General features: G+C 50.0%; 1 protein-coding gene across 1 annotated transcript; it reads left to right on the forward strand.

The window, feature by feature from the left end:
* The first annotated feature begins 434 nt into the window (after positions 1-434).
* Positions 435-18869, forward strand: Cidea (cell death inducing DFFA like effector a). Its single transcript, XM_006970066.4, has 5 exons — positions 435-1192; positions 9656-9800; positions 10721-10867; positions 17326-17507; positions 18468-18869. Exons 1-5 carry the CDS (start codon positions 1155-1157, stop codon positions 18607-18609), a joined length of 654 nt encoding a protein of 217 aa, XP_006970128.1. The 5' UTR covers positions 435-1154; the 3' UTR covers positions 18610-18869.
* Positions 18870-21518: the final 2649 nt, after the last annotated feature.

Raw genomic sequence — 21518 nt, forward strand, 5'->3', positions numbered from 1 at the left:
AGCAAAGACATCTGAACCTGGCTGAGCAGATGTTCACTCCGATACCCTGTGTGTCTGGACATTAGACTTTCTCTACAGAAGGGCATTTTCGTAAAGGTGATTTGAATTGATTGGTCCCATGGTCTCACCTTCTAGGTGAAGTATCAATGGGAGGATCCGCTAATGACCTCAGGTGGCTTTGTCCAGCGCCATAGCTCCGGGCTGGACAGGCTGCTTGCTCTGGGAGCCTCTTGCAGGGCGTTCACCGGAAATTGCTTTTGGCTTCTATTTTCCAGCGGGTCAGGTGAGGTTTGTTGACACCGAGGGCTCCCGAAGACGGAGCAGCCTGAAGAAGAGGGCTAGAGATCACGCCTGGAACACAGTACCAAAAGCTTCTGGCCAGCGATGCTGAGCGGAAAGGATCTTCCAGCACCTCGCTGTTCCAGAGTTCACAGCTTGCGAAGAAGGTCGTCTTCGCAGCGGAGCGCTGGTGCATGCCCATCCACTCGGCTCCTCGAGGGCGTGGGGCAGCCTGTGCTCACTGCGAGCGGAAACCTCTCCTGGCCCCATCAATTCTGAGCTTTCCTTCCGGTCCCTCAAGAAGCCAACCTACAACTCTAGTAATGAATGGTGGCAGCCGGATGCTTCCTCCTCTCCCTCTACCTAATTGTCATCTTAACCCACACGGAAGCCCTGGCACCTCCGAGAACCCGAAGTGCTGCGCTTCCGCGTATCCCCGGCCACTTCCCCCTGTCCCCCGGGAAGTCGCTGGCCAGCCGCCCAGCCCCGAGTCGGGCTCTGGAGACTCCAGCCTGAAGACAGTGGGTTCGGGCACTCCGCTCGCCCCCAAGCACACCTGCTTTTCCACGGTCAAGCGATGCCGCTGGCCGTGGTAAGGTCACCAGTTACCCCAGCCTCCAGAGGAGAAAGACCAACGAACTGACAATAGCCACCAACACCCCCAAATCTGGGGTTCCGGGGCCCTCGGTACCGTTTGCCCACGAAGGGGCGTGGCCCCGGGACCCAGGCGTGGGAGCCAGAACTGTTTGCTGCTGGCAGAAGCGCTGTCTGTCGCCAAGGTCCGGGCCGGGTCGGGTCAAGTCGCCGCGGGGCGGGGCGGACAGGGCAGAGCTTTAAGAGGGCACGGCCTGGGGACGTCTGGACGACCCGCCCCAATGGAGACCGCCAGGGACTACGCGGGAGCCCTCATCAGGCGAGTGCAGCCCGCCACCCCCTGCGTCCGGGGTACCCCGCTCGCTCCTCTCCATTTCCTCTGCACCCCGGGTCCTCCTGCGTCCCAAGTCACTCTCTCCCCGTGCGTTCTCTTGAATCCGAGCTCCTCCTCCCTCGCACACCCCATCCGTTCCCTGCCTCCGCTCCCTCGGTTGGGGTCCCCCTGCAAGTCCAAGCCCCCGGGCCTAGTCCCCACCCTCGCCAGTCAGCGTCCACCCACCCACCCCCCAGCAGCCCCGAGGTTCCTCCCGCAGAGGGTCTCAGGTGCCCGGTGGGGCGCTCCCGAGGTGCGGGGGAGTCCGCGAGACAAGGGGCAGGGGTGGACGCGCGGGGGTGGCCGCATCTCTTGCAGCTCCTACGGACTATGGTTACAAACCCTGGCATGTGTCTATGCTGGAGGGACAGGGCTTCTCCGGGTCCTGGGACTGAGAACCGAGTTGGGGGTTGAGGGGAGAGAGTCCTGGTTTAGGTACTTCGGGTGAGCATGGGCTCTGCCTACCCAGGGGAGGCTGGGCTCACCCAGGTTTGCGAGGGCAGTTTTGGCTCCCAGCCAACCCCACATCTAGGCCTTGCTCACGGCGCTGGCATCACTCCCCTTCGGTTTATCTCCATATGCTGATGGAACATTCTAGTTCTTGATACTATCCCAGGCGTTAGGAGGCAGAGGGGTGTGTGTATGTCTGTGTAAGAAAGAGACGGAGACCCGGAGAGACACAGAGACAGGGAGTGAGAGACAGTGAGGATGAGAGACTCAGAGATCGAGAATAAGTCCAGAGAGAAGGAATTAGAGACATATAGACAGAGAAAGAAAGGCTGGCAGACATTCAGAGTCTCCCTCCAAGGCCTAGATATATCGTTCAGGCTGGTCTCAACTCATAATCCTCCTGCCTCTGATTCTTCCGTCCAGACGACTGGCTTTCAGAGTCGAGACCGGCTGCATGGCAGCGACTTTACAGAACGGGGTAAACAGTGAGATCTTGGAGGTGAAAATACTGCTAAAGGATGAAGAAACCCAAGTGCATATAAATGCAGGCCCCACGGTGTACCTCTTGCAGAGAAATGTGGATGAGGAAGAATAGGGTCACCAACCATAGGTGCTGTCCAGCAGCTTATGAGACAGGGTCCTAGGGGAAACCGTGTGTCAATTCACAAGGTGAGAAAAGCAGCTACCAAAATGAAAAGGCTGCTCTTCAGGCACAGCCGCTGCTTCCTCTTGAAACAAATTAAAAAAAAAACACCTTAACTTTAGGGGCATCAGGGGACTTGTAAAGGCTCCCAAATAACACTGCATTCTAGCTATCAGCCGCAGGAGATGTGTGGGAGGAACATGGATGTTTAAATGGAGAGGATCATGGGTCAGCTTCACAGCGTGAGAACAGCTCTTTGCCAGATCTCTTAATTCCTGCCTCGCTCAGAGATAGGCTCTCCCTATCTGTGCTTGTTCTGGGAGACCTTGTTTTCCCTATCCGTCTTGTCTTGTCACATTGATCCAGGGGTTTCTCTTTACCACCTTCACAGCTAGACATGCCATCCGCCTCCCCAACACTTTTAATCTCAAGGACAAGAGCAGTGACTCTGTGGTGTTTTTTTTCCCCAAGGGCCGAGGTTTACGGAGGTTAGTGTTCAGTAAGCAGTTGCCAGTTGGCCTCAGAGTGGGAGGCGTGAAGGCCGAGCTTACCCTTGCATCTAACCACGCAACAGTTCAAGGAAATCCAAATGTATCTGGGTGCGTCTCCATGGTGTCACGTGTGAGGTGGAAGTGACTCCCAAGATCAAAACACTGGAGAATATATGATCTGTGACACCCTCCATTCCAGCCTGGCAAGCCCCAGGAGCTTGTACCTTTTTGTTAGTGACCAGCTTGCTTCAGTTCTCAAAGTAATAACCTACTTCCAGACCCGCCTGCCCTGACCCTTTGGCACAACGTGATTCCAACCCAAACGGGAAGAAAACAACCTAGAATACTTGCTGGAGGGAAAATATTCTTCCCCCTTCCCCACCCTTCCTTAAAAATCCTGTCCAGGCTAAAGAGCCACAGGCAAGGTCCACTGTGTGTTCTTTGCAGTCAAGCTGTGTTTCTGCTTCCTTTCAGCAGGTTTAAATAGCCCAGCACAGTGGCTGTCGTTCATTCGTTCATAACAGGATTCTCCCAGGGAGGTAACTTAATCAATAGACACCTTATTTAAAAAGTTAGGTATTGTACCGAGGGTGTGGTGGTGTGCATGACTGGCTTAGAGAAAGCCCTGGGCAGAGATGGGAGAGAAGGGATGCTTGCTAACAATTATGAAGCAGGAGAAAGAGCTGGGGGGAGGGGGCAGGGAGTGCTTCTTCATAAGCCTGAAGACCTGGATTCAGGTCCCAGCATCCTGATGTAAATAAAATCAGGCATGACCACAGGCACCCAGAACCCCAGCCCTGTGGGAAACAGAGAGGAGGATGGCTGAGGCTCACTGGCCACCAGCCTAGCTCTAGCCTCAGCCAAAGACCTTGTCTCAAAAGAACAAAACAAAGAGACTGTAAAGCAGGACACTCCATGTCCCCCTTCAGCCTGTGTGTGTGTGTCCACACTCCACATTCACACAAAGTACTAATTCTTCTTTATTGATTTTTTTTTTTTTTATTTCTTGAGAAGGACCAAACTGGAGTCCTTGTCAAGAGCAGTATGCACTCTTAACTGCCAAGTCATCTCTCCAGCCCCTAATGCACATTCTTAAACAGCTTGTTGACGGGTTGTAACCACTGGAGACGGTGGTAATAAGGAAAGAGGCCCGGAATCTTCTAGCAAAACTCTGGATATTTGTAGGTGTTTATTATCACCTACAGACAAAATCTACTTTGGCCAAACTCTGAAGTTCTTGCCAAGCTGATATTTACCCTGAAAGGGCACCATGAGCATTTGTAATTATTTGGAGCTTCTGTGGCTGGGTGCTGCTGGGTGGTACAGAGAGTGCCTAGCAAGTCCGAGACCATGGGCTCCATCTCCATATCAGTCACTCAAGAAAGAATTCGAGTGTCTTTGCTTTTATAAGGAACTTGGTTTTGTACAGCTGCTCTTCCAGTTTAGAATTTATACGGGAGTCCCTGGTGATATTAGAAAGATAACAAGTTTGCTACAAAGCAAATCTCCAGGTTTCTGTTTTGGGAACCAGACCTCCTTTTATAATAATGTTGCAAAGTGTTCAAAGGCTTCGGTCTTGTGTTCTATGCCCTTTATACAAAGCATTCTGTTAGGTCACTAAGAACAGACTCAGGTCAGGCAGCCTGTGTTCAGACTTCTGGGCAGACACATTCCAAACTGTGTGTGCTATCTACAAAGAGCCATGTGTGGAGCTTGGCCATGGGAAACCTAATTTGCTGACACTTGCCATTGGGCCCTGCTACCCTTGGATGCTGCCCCACAGCGCATAGACGCCTCTCTAAGCCTGATGGACACTACTCAATCATTGCCTCCTCTCTCTGCTTCTCAGCGTTTGACCTCACCATGGCCTACCTTAATGCTATCACATATTCTTGCCCCCACGGTGTTTGGCTGATAAAATTCCGCCCTTTACTTCCCTCATATGCATTTCTCATTTTGTGAACAACGGTGAAACACACAGCAGCTATGGAGGATCCCTGAATAGCTTCTGTCACTAATAATACCACAGTGTGGCTGGCCTCCACACCCATGGCATCTGCCTCCAAGGATTCTACCAACTGCCGGGGGGGGGGGGGGGGGGGATAGGCAATTGATTGATTTTGTTTGGAGAGGGGGTAGGTTGGTTGTTTTCCTTGATACTAAGTCTAGATTTCCCTAGGTAGCCCAGGCTGGTCTCTAACTTGTGATCTGCCTGCTTCTGCCTCTTCAGGTAGTGAGAGTGCAGTCATTTTGTACCAGCTGCAGATCTGTACCACCTGAGGGTGCAGGTGTGTGCCTCCTGAGGGTGCAGGTGTGTGCCACCTGAGGGTGCAGGTGTGTGCCACCTGAGGGTGCAGGTGTGTGCCTCCTGAGGGTGCAGGTGTGTGCCTCCTGAGGGTGCAGGTGTGTGCCACCCGAGGGTGCAGGTGTGTGCCTCCTGTGGGTGCAGGTGTGTGTCTCCTGAGGGTGCAGGTGTGTGCCTCCTGAGGGTGCAGGTGTGTGCCTCCTGAGGGTGCAGGTGTGTGCCACCTGAGGGTGCAGGTGTGCACCACTATCTCTGGCTTTTGAAAACAGCTGTATTTTTCGGTTGCACCTGTGCAGACTTGGTCTTTTCCTTCCCCGCTATTTACATTGTGTTGGGTATAGGTGTAGGTTCTACAAATTCTACATCTTATATAAGGGGCGTGAGCGTCTGTGGATTTGGAGATACTGGGGCTCCTAGAACCCACCCCCTGAGGATACTGAGAGACAGCTGTATTTCTCTCCAAGCCCTGGTTCCAGGGCCTTTCCTCCAGCACTTTCAGGATAAACTTCATCCCGTGGGAGGCATACAGAGAAAGCTTTTCATAGACTTCCATGTGGAATGGGAGGCAAGGCCAGTGGTGCAGGCGGTAAAAGAATTTACCAAAGGTGCAAAGGGCAGAGGGAATTGATTGAAATACACTACAAAGAGGCAGCAGGCGAGCTCCCAGGTGCCTGAGAGGGCATAGAAGTCTTCCATAGTAGTTATGGAGGAGTTACTTAGTTTTCTTGTAGGCACTTGATATGGGGTCCAAATCTGGTGGACATGTCGTTATATGTAAAGCAATAAATTTTACAACATGCATTTTATTTCCCCTCGAGACTGGTCTTATTCAGGTGCATTGGATCATGGGAATCAGGCTCCTGTGTAAGACATGTAGGTCACTAAGATGAGGTCCGAAGGAGTCATGGCCTTGATGTTAAAGTGTGGGGATTTTGATCTTGGTTTTGGTCTTTTTCCTCTGGCGTGTAGATGTATGTATGTGGGGAGGGTTTAGTCATCTTACTGGAGAAAAGTCCACGTAGACTGTCTATCTATGGCTTCTTGCTTTGTGCCACATATTTCTATAACTTCCCTCAAGGAAGGAAGCAAAGCGCCCCTGTTACCCCTTCTTCTGGGAGAGCTGATGTTTGACAGTTTTCCAGAATATTCTATGAAGTCTGATTTCCACTAACCAACCTACTTCCTTAAACTCCGTTTCCTTATTATTTTTCCTTCAATGAGTTACTTCCTTCCTATTTCATAGAACTGTCTGCACCCATTTTCCAAGGAATTAGGGAGCAACTGTCTTCTCTGTTGACATGGTGAAGAAGCAGAATTCTGAGGTCTCTCCATGGTCTTGCTCTTTTGCTTTCGGGGAGCCATCAAGGAAAGAAGACTGAACCAGGGCTTATGCTCTGCTAACTACTAAAGAGTTTTCTTTAGGCAGTCTGTCTTAACATTGACGAGTCAGGATATTGGGTTAGAGGTGGAAATAGAAACCCCCCTTTCAGCAATGTGCCAGTGACCGGATGTGAAGCGTCTGTCCTTCCTATGTGACAAAGTAAGCAGGAGTTGCACCCTGTTCTTTAATGCCCTGCCATGTTCATTTAGCAGCCTGGCCCTACTCATCGTTGAGTTGGAGTGGTCAGTACTCAACGCGTTTGTTAAGCAAGTTTAATGTGCATTTAACCCCTTCATGTCTTCTAAGATAGTCTTGATCTGAGAGAGAGAGAGGTAGGGGTTGAAACAGGGTCTCTCTTTGGAACCTAGGGCTCACAGATAGACTAGGCTATATAGAGTGAGCCCTGAGAATCTGCAAGGTCTAATTATTTGTTGTATCAACTGAGCCTATTATTTTATGATTTGACACATTAAGGCACTCACCCTTGACCAAAATGGCAGAATTTGATTTCCATAGTGTGTGTGTGTGTGTGTGTGTGTGTGTGTGTGTGTGTGTGTGTTAGTCCATGAGTCTTATCTCCAGCAATGAGCCAGTTCTTGGTTAGGAAATAGTAGGCTAAGAACAAAAGATCCACTGTCCTTTCGTAGCCAAGAAGACTTCCTTGAGGGCAGGTAGAGGCATCGAGGGCCACAGTGATTGCCAGCCCTTATCTTGTCAGATGGGAAAAGACAATGGGGACTTTTGAACTCCTCAGCTGGGTCAGGTTACTGGAGTGTAGAGGGGGGGGTGTTTGGGGAGACAAGCATCTCTTTCCAATGAAGAGACCTAGGACCCTGGTAACAAGGGCAATGATGTTCTGCCTTCTGCTAGTGGCTAGACCGGGCATTTGAAAGCATGGCCCTGTTCTTTTGTGTCTCTGACTTCATCCTGTTATGCTTTTGACTCAGAAAATAAATGGCACTCAGTGGAGATGGGAGGGAAATGTTCAGGCAGACCCTGGGCTCTGTGAGCAGCTTCCAGAGGCCTCATGGGTAATAGCAATGGCCTCTTGCTCAGTAGTAGGAGATAGACTCATCTCCACTGGGAGGTTCAGAGTCTCCTGTGGGAGGGATAGAATCTGGCGGGGTAGACGCCAAGGTAAGAAAGCTGTGGATAGAGAGTCAGGTGTGGTGACGCACACACGAGCCTGGTAAGAGAGGCTCAGGGGTTCCTGGTCACCCTGAAGTACATAGTGAGACCTCATTTCAAAAGCCGTCCCCCCTCCCCCCCCCCACCAAATGTGGTTGTCTATTCAAAACTCCAACCTGGCCCTGCTTAATGACCTACTTCTCCACTGCACTGTCCCCGAGTCACTGTCTACCTCATGACAAGGACTCACAGATTTCTTGGTAATCTGTTAATGCACACGGGTGTTGACCTGACGTAGAACTCTTCTGTCTTTTCTCTTCCTCGGGAGAACTTGACCAACTGGTTAACGTTTCACAGTACAAGTAGGTTGAGGACAAAGCTAGATAGAGCTCTGACTGGGAAGCAAAAACATAGCTAGCCCCCAGTCCCCGCCTTCCAGGTCACCAGGTGAGACAGCCTTGCGTGAGTTTGGCCCTAGTGATGGTTCAGCCATATGTGAACATCTTGTTCTTTGGGTTGTGTAACAGAAACCTGGTGCAACTCCTCTGAATCAAGGCAGAAGTTCAGGAGCCATATGCCAGGGCCACCGCTGTGCTGGGACCATTTAGGTCTCTGGTCAGGTGCCAAGGTTTTTCCAATGGGAGAACCAGGTCAGGGACCCTTTGGTCTATCTCATTCCCCTCAGTGCAGTCTCTCGGGGGAAACAAATTGTTCAGCCGCTTTGTGCACCTGAAAGGGGAAGGAATTGAGCAAATGAATGCAAACCTGCTGGGGGTGGGGGTGGAGGGGTGGGGGGCAGCTCCATGGGTAAGTGCGCTCGCTGCTCTCACAAAGGACCTGAGTTCAGTTCCCAGCACCCACATCAAGGTTCACAACCATCTGTAATTTCAGCTCCAGGGCCTTGGAGCCTCTGACCTCTGTGGGCATCTATACTCACATGCACATATTCACGTGCCCACATACTGTCCTACACCTAATTTAAAAAAAGTAAAAATAGCTGGGCGGTGGTGGTGCACACCTTTAATCCCAGCATTCGGGAGGAAGCAGAGCCAGGCGGATCTGTGTGAGTTCGAGGCCAGCCTGGTCTACAGAGCGAGATCCAGGACAGACACCAAAAATACACGGAGAAACTCTGTCTCGAAAAACCAAATAAATAAATAAATCTAAAAAAATTTTAATTAAGGAGTGTTAATTTTTCTTTCCTTTTTTTTTTTTTTTTTTTTTTTGGTTTTCCAGACAGGGTTTCTCTGTGTAGCTTTGTGCCTTTCCTGGAACTCACTTGGTAGACCAGGCTGGCCTCGAACTCACAGAGATCGGCCTGGCTCTGCCTCCCGAGTGCTGGGATTAAAGGCATGCGCCACCACCGCCAGGCTTCTTTCCTTTTTTTTTTTTTTTTTAAAGATTTATTTATTTATTATGTATACAGTGTTCTGTCTGCAAGTATCTCTGCCTGTCAGAAGAGGGCACCAGATCTCATTACAGATGGTTGTCAGCCACCATGTGGGTGCTCAGGACCTCGGGAAGAACAGTCAGTGCTCTTACTCTCTGAGCCATCTCTCCAGCCCCTAAAATGTTTTGACTCAGTATTTGCAGAATATAATTTGGAGAGGGGGCTGAGGACTAACCCCAGCGTAGCCCTGGATATGCTAAATTGATGTGTTTCTTTTTTTTTTCTTTTTTTTTTTTTTTTGGTTTTTCGAGACAGGGTTTCTCTGTGTAGCTTTGCGCCTTTCCTGGAACTCACTTGGTAGCCCAGGCTGGCCTCGAACTCACAGAGATCCGCCTGGCTCTGCCTCCCGAGTGCTGGGATTAAAGGCGTGCGCCACCACCGCCCGGCTCTTGATGTGTTTCTTGCTTGTTCCACGGAGGTATAGATGTATTTGACATTTAGTAATTCCTAGGCATCTTTCTTTTAGATGCAAATATTAAAACTGCATTGTTGCGTGTGTCTCAAATATCTTCTTAAAAACCTTCATCTGAAGGATTGTTCTCCCCTGTGCCCCCTTCATAGGCCCCTGACATTCATGGGGTTGCAGACTAAGAAGGCCCTGCTGACACCCCTCATGCATCCAGCTCGTCCTTTTCGGGTCTCAAACCATGACCGAAGCAGCCGGCGTGGGGTGATGGCCAGCAGCCTCAGGGAGCTTATCAGCAAGGTACTGTGGTTACAGCCTCAGATGCCCTCGGCTAGCTCAGGGTCCAATCATGGTCACTAAGCCAATGTCAAGGCAAAGGAGTCAAGAAAGATGGCATGCCTGCTGGGTAGTGGTCATACACGCCTTGAAGCCCAGCACTTGGGAGGAAGGAGCAGGCAGATCTCTGAATTGGAGGTCAGCCTGGTCTATAGAGCAAGTTCAAGGACAGTCAGGACTATATATAGAGAGCCTGTCTCAGAGAGAGAGAGAGAGAGAGAGAGAGAGAGAGAGAGAGAGAATATCAAACTCATCGGTCCCTCTCTAGGTTTTGGGCCCTTGAGGGGAGGTGGTGAAGGATGGGTCTAAATCCTCAAAGTGCCACTGTCTCTCCACATCATGGAAGACTGGGGGTCTGAGGTGAATGCCTTAGCAGCATCCAGCAACTGAAAATGTTGCTTTCCTTCTTTGAGAAGGGAGACTATGGAGACCTGGGAAATCTGACCAGGATAGGTAGTCCTCACGCTAAAACAGTGCTCTCAATCAAGAAAGCATCATAGACTCTCGGAGAAGCACAACTCAGAGGTGCTACGGAAATGAGAAATGGGCATCCCGAGTGAAGCCTCTGCAGCAGGAGGTAGGTGATCGGGTGTGCTGCACGAGGCCACGCACTTAAAGGGCAAGACTGCAGGGCCATCTGCTTATTCCTCTGCATAAAGGCAATCACAGAAACTAAATATGAGTGCATCACTTATTTCATTCCTTAGGAAGAAAAAGGTCCATTTAAAATCTTCATTTGTTTTTCTGAGTGAAGGCAATGGTTTTCTTCACTCCTGTCGCTTTATCCCAGACAGCCAGCCCTCCTGAAACCTTATCACAAATGCCACTGATGGTCCGGTGTGAAAGATCCTTCATCCTGTGTTTCTGCTCCCTTGCAAACCTAGACTCTGGATGTCCTGGTCATCACAGCTGGCCTGGTCACGCTGGTGCTGGAGGAGGATGGTACTGTGGTGGACACCGAGGAATTCTTTCAGACCTTAAGGGACAACACACATTTCATGATCTTGGAAAAGGGACAGAAATGGACACCGGTAAGCATAGCCTCGCTACTCAAGCAGCGAGGTAGACGTTCTACCTACGAGTGCACTGTCTACTTTAGTGTTGACCGAGCCACGCCTTACTTATATTCTTTATGTACTCGCCTCCTAGCCACAGCCACAACTCTCAAAAGGATTCTCAAGTGTTTCTAGAAAATTCGATGTCTCTGAATTTAGACTGTATGATTCAAAACAAATAATTTTGAAGCATAAGCTTTGGCCAATGACCTGACTGAGGCAGGTCAGCAGACATGCCCTGGTTACTATTGACTGCCTCATCCTTAGGAAGCCAGGCAAGCTGGCATGGCTGAGTCATGTGTGTGTGTGTGTGTGTGTGCTCATCAGCCTTCTGTCACTATAATAAAATACTCGAGACAGTTAACTTAGGAGAAAGGTATATTTTGTCTAATATGTGGGAGGGTCTAGTCCACGATCAGTTCTGCCCGCTCCCTGAGGCAGCATGTCCTTGCAGGAGCAAGCAGAATGGCAAAGTCACTGGTATTGATCTTCAAGACATAGGATAAGCTTCCCTACCCTGCTGCAGACTGATATTTAAGACAACAGAGTTGAAACACAGTCTGTGATCTAGGAACATGGGTCCATGCCTGTGCACCTGCCCCCGGAACACACTAGCACCTACACAGCAGATGTATATCAGACCATCCGTGTTCCCTTGTGAGTGATGGTGAAGACTGGCGACAAACCAAGCGTCCGCTGCAGGAGGGTGGAGACGTCACCCAGCCATCACTGCGTGTCCATTTCAGTTCACATAGGCTGACATGTCACTGCACAGTTACTGAATACAACACTCTTCAACCCTGGAGACACATGAAGAGCAGTTGCAGGCACCATCTGAGTGAATCCCACAGCTGTGCTGAGGGAGAATGGCCTAGGACCGTGCATCAGGCAACCCACCTTCAAACTTTTCCGTCTCAGGGCTTATGAAAAGTAATGAAGACTCCAAGCACCTTTGACATCTGTCATTAATGTGGGTTACATCAATAGAGCCAACAAATCACGGCTGTCAATCACGGCTTCTTACCTGGGGATGTTTTGCCCTTAGGAGCCATGGAGTAATATCTGAAGATGGCTTAGAATGATAAACTGGGAGAGAGGTCACAGCTGTTACCATCTAGAATGGAAATTGCAACGCACAGCCTTGGAAACAAAAAGTCACCCAGCTCCTAATGTCATGTGTGCCAAGGTTGAGAAACTATAAGCCATATATACAGACATTTCCAATATTCAAAATTAAAAGTGAGAAATTAAAAGATATTTATCAATTAGTAATAACTCAGTAAAGGTTGGCTTGAACTACATATTTTTTTTAAAGATTTATTTATTTATTTATTATGTATACAGTGTTCTGTTTGTATGTATGTCTGCACACCAGAAGAGGGCACCAGATCTCATTATAGATGGTTGTGAGCCACCATGTGGTTGCTGGGAATTGAACTCAGGACCTCTGGAAGAGCAGTCAGTGCTCTTAACCTCTGAGTCATCTCTCCAGCCCTTGAACTACATATTTTAATAAAAAAAAATAAAAAAATATTTTCAATGAGTGGGTAGCGGTGGCACATGCCCTTAATTCCACCTCAGCACTCGGGAGGCAGAGGCAAGTTGATCTCTGTGAGTTCAAGACCAGCCTAGTCTACAGAGTGAGTTCCAGGACAGCCAAGGCTACACAGAGAAACCCTGTCTCTAAAAACCAAAGGAAAAAAAAAAAAGAAGAAAATATTTTTTTAAAATAAATGACCACTCTCCAAAACAAGAACAAGGAATTATACTTTTCATATTTTTGCAAATCTCTTTAATGTCCAGAAGACTCTTGAATTCTCAGGTATGGGGCTGGACACATGATTTAGCAATTAAGAGCATTTGCTGCTCTTGCAGAGGACCCAGACTCAGTTCCCAGCACCCACATGGCTGCTCACAACCATCTGTAACTCCAGTTCCAAAGGATCTGATGCCTCTTCTGATCTCTGAGTAAGAACACATACGTATATGCAGGCATGCTCATGCACACACACTCACACACACATAAACACACACACACACACACACACACACACACACACACACACACACACACACACCATAAATAATTCTCAGACATACCTCTGTGTTCAATCTGCTCTACTCTATTGTTTGGGTGGAACTATGAAGGAACTCCGGCCTGGCTGCAGATGTGTCGATGGAAAGGAAAGGGGAGGTGCTGATGGTCTCCGCATACTGCTGAGAACACTCTGCTCTGCTACTGCATGAAGAGTCAACAGTGCCGGGTCCACAAAACTCAACCGCAGTGGAGAATCTAAGGAGCTCCCAGTGGAGTTGGTCACTCTGTTCCACTGAGTACTTCAGTCTGTCTTACATTTGGAAAGGATCTCTCATTGGAGTGGTCTTGAAACATCATACTTTGGTCCTTAGGAAAATACTGGCTTGGAACAGAGATGTAGCTTAGTGATGGATGTACTTTACATGCACAAAGCCCTGGGTTGGATCTCTAGTCCGCAAAGAAAAACAGAAGAAAAAGAGAAAAATAAAATATTGATTCATTAAGCTACAGGAATTAGGAGAACAGAGAAGAGCAATTGTCTTTAGTATTTATTGTGAAAACAGTTTTAACCCAAGAGAGAGCTTAAGCCTGATCCTCCACCTCCAGACCACACCGTGAGAACTTCTGCATTAAACCATTTCTAGATAATTCAAAACTATGCAAAATTAGCAATATAGTGTTCACGGGAAAGATGCACAGCCAAGGTGGTTTCCTCCTGTGGAGGCAGTGGGATAACCAGAAGAGACGCACAGGACCTCTGGGGTAGATAATGTTTTGTTTTGTCTTATTATTATGCATATATGTATGCATGCACACAAGTACCTCATAATTTTTAAGATTATTTTATATGTATGAGTGTTTTGCTTCCATGTATGTATGCATTAATCCCACAGATACCAGGAGAAAGGCCACCAACCCAAATCATGGTCAAATTAAAGCAAGTTTTAATTCGTGTACTTTGGCTACCTCTTCCTAAGGCAGGGATCAAGATATCAGCACTGGTCATGAAGAAGATAAGGCTTTTTATAGGTCAGGAGCAGGGGGTTTCCAAATGGGGGACCTGGCAGGCAAATAAGTGAGGCTACAGAAACATAACATGAGCATAACAAGTTGGTCACAACAACCTCCTGAAACAGAGGCATGGTTGTCGTTTTCTGGAAAAGGCAGTACAGAATCATTTGTAGTTAAGGTTACAGGTAGGGACATAGCTAATCCTTGAAAAAACAGAGATTAAATCATAAACAAAAACAAACCTCGTTTGACTTTGCTATAAGATGGTTTCCAAGCCCAAGATGGAGGCAGGCTGGTTTATCATATGTGCATCATGTGTGTGCTTGGCACCCCCAGATGATTGGGTGCCCTAGAACTGGAGTTACAGATGGTTGTGAGCCTCCATGTGGGTGCTGGGAACTGAACCTGGGTCCCCTATAAGAGCCATCCCTGTATCCTCCTTAAATGCTGTCTTTAAAATAGAAGGTAAGGTAACCATTGCCTGTAGATAGGCAAATTAGAAAAACTTTGAAAAGACAGATTAGTCATGGGCTCCTCTTTTTCTTCTTCTTCTTCTTCTTCTCCTCCTCCTCCTCCTCCTCCTCCTCCTTCTTCTTCTTCTTCTTCTTCTCCTTCTTCTCCTTCTCCTTCTCCTTCTTCTCCTTCTCCTCCTCCTTCTCCTCCTTCTCCTTCTCCTTCTTCTTCTTCTCCTCCTCATCCTTCCCCTCCCTCCTCCTCCTTCTTTCTTCTTCCTTCTTCTTCTTTTCCCTGACTATCCTGGAACTCACTCTGTAGACCAGGCCAGCCTCAAACACACAGAGATCTCCCTGCCTCTGCCTCCGGAATTCTGGGATTAAAGGTGTGCACCACCACCTCCCAGCTTCCAATTCTTTCTTCTGGGCTTTCTTTTAACTGTTTTTGCAGGGCTGGGGACAAGCTAGCCATGGCTTGCCACACACCAGGCCAGTGTTCTCCCACAGAGTGGCTCTTCCACCCCTGTGCTTTCTGTATGAGGTCACCTGTGTGACCTCCAGAGTGTCTGTGTTTATTCTCAGAACCTTACCTGGCCAGAGGGCCTTGGCAGATGTGTCTCTTGAGATGGAGAGATCATCCTGAATTACCCTGGAGTCCAGTGTCACCACAGGGCTCTCATGGGGTGGGAGAGCAGGGGGAGAAGAGCTAGAATGAGATGCAGAGGAAGAGGAGAACCACAGGCTGAGGAAGGCGGTAGCCTTGGTCAGGACCCCTGCTCCCGGAACCGGAAGAGTATAAGCCCGTGATATCTAAGCCAAGGTTCTGGTAACTTATAACAGCAATAGGGAACTAACACCAGTGGAAAAGGTGTTCGCTGTTGGTTTATACAAGGGAGAGTTTAGACATGTATTTGGAGGTGACGCTTTTAAGCTCTGCACAGTAAATGGACATCTAAGAGATGTAGCACAGTACTAAGTCATGACAAGATATCATCAGTATGAATATCGTGACTTCTACGTTCCAGGGCTGGCTGAGGACTCGTGAATCTGAAATACTGGGTTGGTTTGAGGGTTGGACGCTGAGGATGGAAGCCAGCCCCTCACAGACATGCACAGCTCCGTGCTCTGCCCCTGAGCCCCATCAAAGACTCTGGAGTCCTTTTCCTGACTGAATTTTCAGCCATTTTCCTGTAAGGTAGAATGGTGGCTTTCCCATAGAGTCCAGAAGGTTATCCCCAGGGCCCATTGTGACAGGAACAAAATCTTCAACCCAGAAGCAGCCACCAGATGTCTCCCTTGCTCAGTCTCTGGGACCCAAAGCCCCATGGGAAGGTGTTCCCTGCCACCCTGGAAGAAGACAGGGTCCAGTCATGCCCTTCCTTTCCTGCAGGTTATAGAAGCCTATATATATAGAGAGAGTGTGTGAGGGCCCACGCACTTAGCATTATAAGGGCATTTTGGTTTAGCACCAAGACTAAAGGCAGCCTAAAGGGAGAGTCAGATAAACTTTGAAAAGCCAGAAAACAATGTAGGACAGCGAAGAAGAGCTGGGGAAGGTGATAGATTTAAACCCTTTTTATTATTATTTATTAATATTTAAAATATTAATATTATTTTTAATATTCCCCAACACCCTTCTAGTCCTTAGTCATGAATTGTTTGTTCATTTTGAGACAGGGTGTCTGCATAGCCCTGGCTGTCCTGGATCTCGCTCTGTAGATGAGGCTGGCCTCAAACTCACAGAGATCCCCCTGCCTCTGCCTCAGAAGTGTTAGGAATAAAGATGTGTACCACCATGTCCAACTCAGACTTGGATTTTTAAATGATGTTTCTTTCTCAAATAGTGGATAGTTGGCACAGGGCTGGCAGAGCCTCTTGTGCATTATATTATTATGCAGAATAACTATATTATTGTGCAGAATCACTTGTCACTTGTGATCTGGGTAGCAGGAAGAGAGGGACACCTTCTTTAGCAAGAAGGGCTGGCACACTTTTAGGGGAATCGATGTTGAAGTTTCAAATGTATTTGATGGTTTTCATTATGGAACACTCCGTTTTCAAGTACTCCCCGCCCCTGAAGTTCCTGAGGCATGGGAACTCTGTCACCATCTTAGCTTGACCCCGGATACAGTGGGAACCGGCGTGTGGCCAAAACCACTTAGGAAAGCCGCTCATGAGCCACGATTGGCTGCCCATGCCCAGCCCCAGGACTGGAGATTGTCCTTGAACCCCAAACCTTGCGCATGCTAGGCGAGTTCTCTATTGCTGAGCCACACCCCCATTTGCATCTTGGGACTTCTTTGTTCCCTCAGAGTCCATTGTAGAGCTACCTACAAACCAAGAGTGCATGTCCCTCCCAACCGGAAGGGTCACCTGGTGTCCCTGGCAGACGGAGTGATTCTGTCAGTGGTTAATGTTCCCACACAGTCATCCTTCCTCCTTGGCAGTTCCTGGAAAATAGGAGACAGCCCGAGAGAGGCCTGGTCCACCTGTTCCCCAAGTCTCAGAGTTCCAGCATTTTCTTCATCAGATCTGCTTGTGAAAGGAAACGGAAATAGGGCTTCCTGCTCCTCCCTGGCTTTGTGACAGCGACAAGAGCAGGCTGACCATGTCCTCACATACTCACAGAGTAGCTTCAGGGCTCCAAGCAAACAAGCAAGCCTCCTCCGCACCCTGAGGCAGGACCCTAAGCACCTCTATCCATCAGACACAGTCCTCCAAGCCAAAGCAAACTCATCCTGAGTCACGCAGCTGGAAGTTGATGAGGGAAGAGATACACAGGCATGGTTGTAGTAGGACATGATGGCCTGCTATAAACGTGACTGGAATAATTACAGCTGACGTTGAGGAGACCCTAACTTTGGCAATAACCCCAGAATCGTGTGGTTCGAGTGTCTTGGCCAGTGTCAATCTTTGTTTGTTCGTTGCTCTAGGGCAGTAAGTATGTCCCAGTCTACAAGCAACCCAAGAAATCGGGAATAGCCAAAGTTACCTTCGACCTATACCGGCTGAATCCCAAGGACTTTCTCGGCTGCCTCAACATCAAGGCCACCATGTATGAGATGTACTCAGTGTCCTATGACATCCGATGCACGAGTGTAAAGGCCATGTTAAGGTAACAAACGTCTCCAGGGGTGTCCGTAGGGGTCTGGAAACACCCAGGTGTGGCACAAGTGGCCTCTCCTCACTTGTCTTCTGTCCCCAGGGCCCAACGACAAGGCCTGGCTGGATCCTCTCTTGTCATCACATCTGACCCATGTTGTCTTCAGTGTACATCTTAGACCACAGACTGACCAGAAAGCACCAAGTCCAGCTGGGGGTAGAGTTCAGTGGTAGAGCACCTGCTTGGCGGGTTAGAGGCCCTGGGTTCAACACCCAGCAACACACACGCATGCACACACACATCCACACCATGGAATCTGGCCTGGATATTCTGCCCAGACCTTTTCTAAGCTGGAGTAAAAACTTCTGAGGCCAGGAAAAGAACAGGAACTTGAAGGAACACTTTTTGTTTGATTTGGTCTGAAATAACACCTACTTTTAGTCTCGGGACTTGAGAGCCTACCTAGGACAGGGCAAAGTGTTCCTTCCCTGTGAGGAGGAAGCTGGACCAACCCAGCTGCCTACCCTCCACACGCCAGATCAGAGGATCATAATCCCAGTTTTTCCTACAACCTTCCTGAGCTTGACTGGTCTCGGCACCTTGACCTAAGGGACCACAGAGCAACCCACTCACCTAGGCTGCTAGAATCCTCGAATAGCAAGCACATGCTCTGAGGAGTAGCAGGGACTCTGTGGGGCTCTTGAGTTCCTACTTAGGCTCCTATCCAAGTGGCTTGAGGGCTGTGTACCCCGAAAGTAGCGCTGGACCTGGATAGTACCGGCAGCCTCCCAGGGAGCACTTAGACATTGTGTGCCCCCGAAAGCGGTATCCCATGGATGTCACAACTCCAACATGATGGCTGCTTCCTCGGAGCTTAGTGGGGTGGCATGGGGCAAGGCGTTCCCACCACTCCAACTCTGGCCAGGCCGGAATCCCGAGGCCCTGACGTGTTTTCACCTCGTTCTGTTGCAGGAGTCTGCTGCGATTTGCGTCCTACGCCGCCCAGGTGACAGGACAGTTCCTGGTCTACGCAGGCGCGTACATGCTCCGAGTACTGGGCGATACGGAAGAGCAGCGGTCTCCCAAGCCCAGCACCAAGGGCTGGTTCATGTAGACAGGTCTCGGCTCTGGAGGCCCAGGTGCACGCCGTTCATGTACATTGACTACCTTTGTTTAGAGGCTGTGGGATGCCAGGGGAAGGAAGGGGGCTTGGTGGTGCACAGTGCGGAGCTCAGGATTCCTGCAGGAGAAAGGGACCACTGAGGGGTCCTTCAAGGGCCTTCAGACGGGACTAACAGCAGAGTGTCTGGGAGCAGCGTGCATATGAAGTAGACTGTTTGGATCCTTGCCTGTTGTAATAAATCGATCACAAGAGTCACTTTAATACCTGCTTCCTTGCACCCGGTTTATCTCTCTGGAGGTGACCACACTTTCACACAGAATGAAAACCAGAGCCAAAGGCATAAAGACAGATACCACTGCTGTTTAATCTTTCTTTTTAACTGTACTATATTGTTGGGGGGAGCGTGTTTTGCCCATTGTATATGTCTAGGCAACACGTGCATGCAGTGCCCCAGAAGGCCAGAAGAGGGCGTCGGATCTCCCCAGATGAGTTATGGGCAGTCGTGAGCTTAGGACGGACCCTGGGGGAAAGCAGCTGGCGCTCTTCACCTCTGAGCCATCACCTCTGAGCCATCATCGATCGCTCCAGGTCCATTGCTGTTTAATCTTTATCAGTGCTCAACGCAAAAGGAATGATTTGCCACATAAGCCAAGGTTTTAGCTGGTTTAGTTTTTCCTTCAAAGGATCTTTTCCTCTCAGGGTTGTGTGTGTGTGTGTACGTGTTCATACGTGGGAGCATAGGCACTTGTGCACCATAGCACGCGTGTGGAGGTCAGAAGACAACCGAGGGGTCAGTCCTCACCTTCTTCTACCTTGTTTGGCAAGTCGTACAAGCCAGGCTGGCGCAAGGTCCTGGGAGTGTGTAGTGCCTGCTCCCTTCCCCTCCCCCCGCCCCCCCCCCCCGCCCCCGGCCCCCTGGTCTCCACCTCCGTCTGGCTGTGGGAGTGCTAGGACTGTAGATCCATGTGACATGTAAACCGGCGGTTCTCAACCTTCCTAATGCTGCAACCCTTTAATACAGTTCCTCATAAGGTCGTGACCCCCCCAGGCATAAAATCATTTCATTGCTACTTCATAACTGTAACTTGGCCAGTGTTATGAATTGGGATGTAAATATCCGATATGCGGGATATCTGCTATGTGACCCTCCCCTGGGGGTCAGGACCCCCAGGTTGAGAACCACTGATCGTAATGCCTCCAGACTCAGGTCTGCAGGCTTGTTCAGCAAGCACTTCACCCCGCCGAGCCATCTTCCCCCCCCCCCCATGCTGCCCCTGCCCCGCCACGCCCCACCCCTGCCCCGCCCCTGCCCCTGCCCACGCCAATACTTTTAATGAGCCCCAAAGGCCCTAAAGCTTGAGGATCCGCGTAAAGAGCCTTGGGAAGTGGGGGGGGATGGTTCAGCCTGGATTTCAGAAAGAAACAAAACTGTTGGAACTTGGGTTGGAAGCCAATGCTGCCATGGTGCCAAGGGAACGCTTGTGGCCGGCAGCCAAGCTCCGCCGAGCCCTGGCCAAACCAAAAGCCCTGTTGGCTCTGGGTTCCAGCTGATGCTCAGCTGGGCATGGGCCCTCAAAGCACCTTGTGAGGAACCCGTTTATCACCTGGTTCTTTGGAGGTAGCTTCATCACTGGGCCACACTGCTCAAAGGACACCCAAGTGTCACCCTCAGCCCGTGTGCGGGAGTCTCTGGCTGTATCTTCCCCTGCCCTGTCATCAGAGGACAGAGGAGACTCACGAGAGGAAATGAGATGCTGTTCCCCTGGTCAACAGTAACAAGCCTGGGAGACGTCAGTTCCTATCAGATCGATCCTGTGGAGTCGGCCGTCACTTTACTGATGAAAACGGTCGCTCCAAGGTGAGGGTCATTCCTGTTTGCCTGTTCCAGCACTGTGAACAGAGACTAAGCCTGGGAGTCTCACCCCTACACACACACACACACACACACACACACACACACACACACACACACACGCTGTACAGTTCAGCCCCACCGCCGCCGCCACCACCACCACCACCACAATCCTAGCCCTCACCGTGTCTGCCATGTATTGGGTCAGGACCTCACCCCCCACTGCCGCTGTGAAAGAAAAAGTGAAGGGATGCTGGGAATGAACTAGCTCATGTGCTGTTTGTCCTAGTGAAGGGACAGGCAGGCACCACTGGTGTCCACCACCCTCCTGATGTGGTTTGGCCCTTCCAGCTCTTCTAAAAAGTGATAAGGCTGGAGGAGGAGGGCGACTTTCGAGATCACACACACACACACACACACACACACACACACACGCCCTGTGGATGTCAACCCTATAAAAGGAGCAGGCTACCCGCCTTCTGTAGCCCCTGCAGAGACAGCCCAGGAGGGAAGGGGTGTGGCCTGAACCGGGAGGGGGCTGGGGGGGGACCCTCAGAACCCAGCACACACCCCGCCCCCCTTTGGACTTGCATCACTTCCCCAGGATCCCACCCTCCTCGGAAGCCACTGCCTGGCTTCCAAAAAAGGAATTTTCACTCCGGATTGATGCTGTTGAGTCAGCCACTTCTCTGGCTCTGTGATTCGGTTGCCGGCAAGGGGGGCTGTCCTTTTCCTCTCAGGATGCAGGCAGGGAGCGGAGGGGGGAAGGGGAGAGGATGCCGCCAAGGGAGTCCTAGGGAGAGACTGGGCTCGGGTCACCCACGCCCTCCCTGTGAGACGGGGCTTGCAGCTAGGAGGACCTCCTGGAGCTGGGAAACTTCTGAACAGGTGGCGGGTCTGTCTGCCTTTGTCTCCAGCTTCTCCCAGACTTCTCAGGAGAGGCAGGAAGGCCTGCTGACAGGAAGCCACAGTGGGTGGCATTGTGTCATCAAAGGCTGCGGAGAGCTCTTGTAAGAGTCTTTGAAGCTGGGAGAGGGGGCAGTTAACA

Source organism: Peromyscus maniculatus, chromosome 19 (genome assembly GCF_049852395.1).
Source record: "Peromyscus maniculatus bairdii isolate BWxNUB_F1_BW_parent chromosome 19, HU_Pman_BW_mat_3.1, whole genome shotgun sequence".
Lineage (NCBI taxonomy): Eukaryota > Metazoa > Chordata > Mammalia > Rodentia > Cricetidae > Peromyscus > Peromyscus maniculatus.

Excerpts from the sequence above, each read along its gene's own strand:
- Cidea (XM_006970066.4), top strand. The coding sequence starts at position 1,155 with ATGGAGACCGCCAGGGACTACGCGGGAGCCCTCATCAG. Across the intron at positions 1,193-9,655 it reads TACGCGGGAGCCCTCATCAG|GCCCCTGACATTCATGGGGT; the intron begins GCGAGTGCAGCC and ends CCCCCTTCATAG. Across the intron at positions 9,801-10,720 it reads TCAGGGAGCTTATCAGCAAG|ACTCTGGATGTCCTGGTCAT; the intron begins GTACTGTGGTTA and ends TTGCAAACCTAG.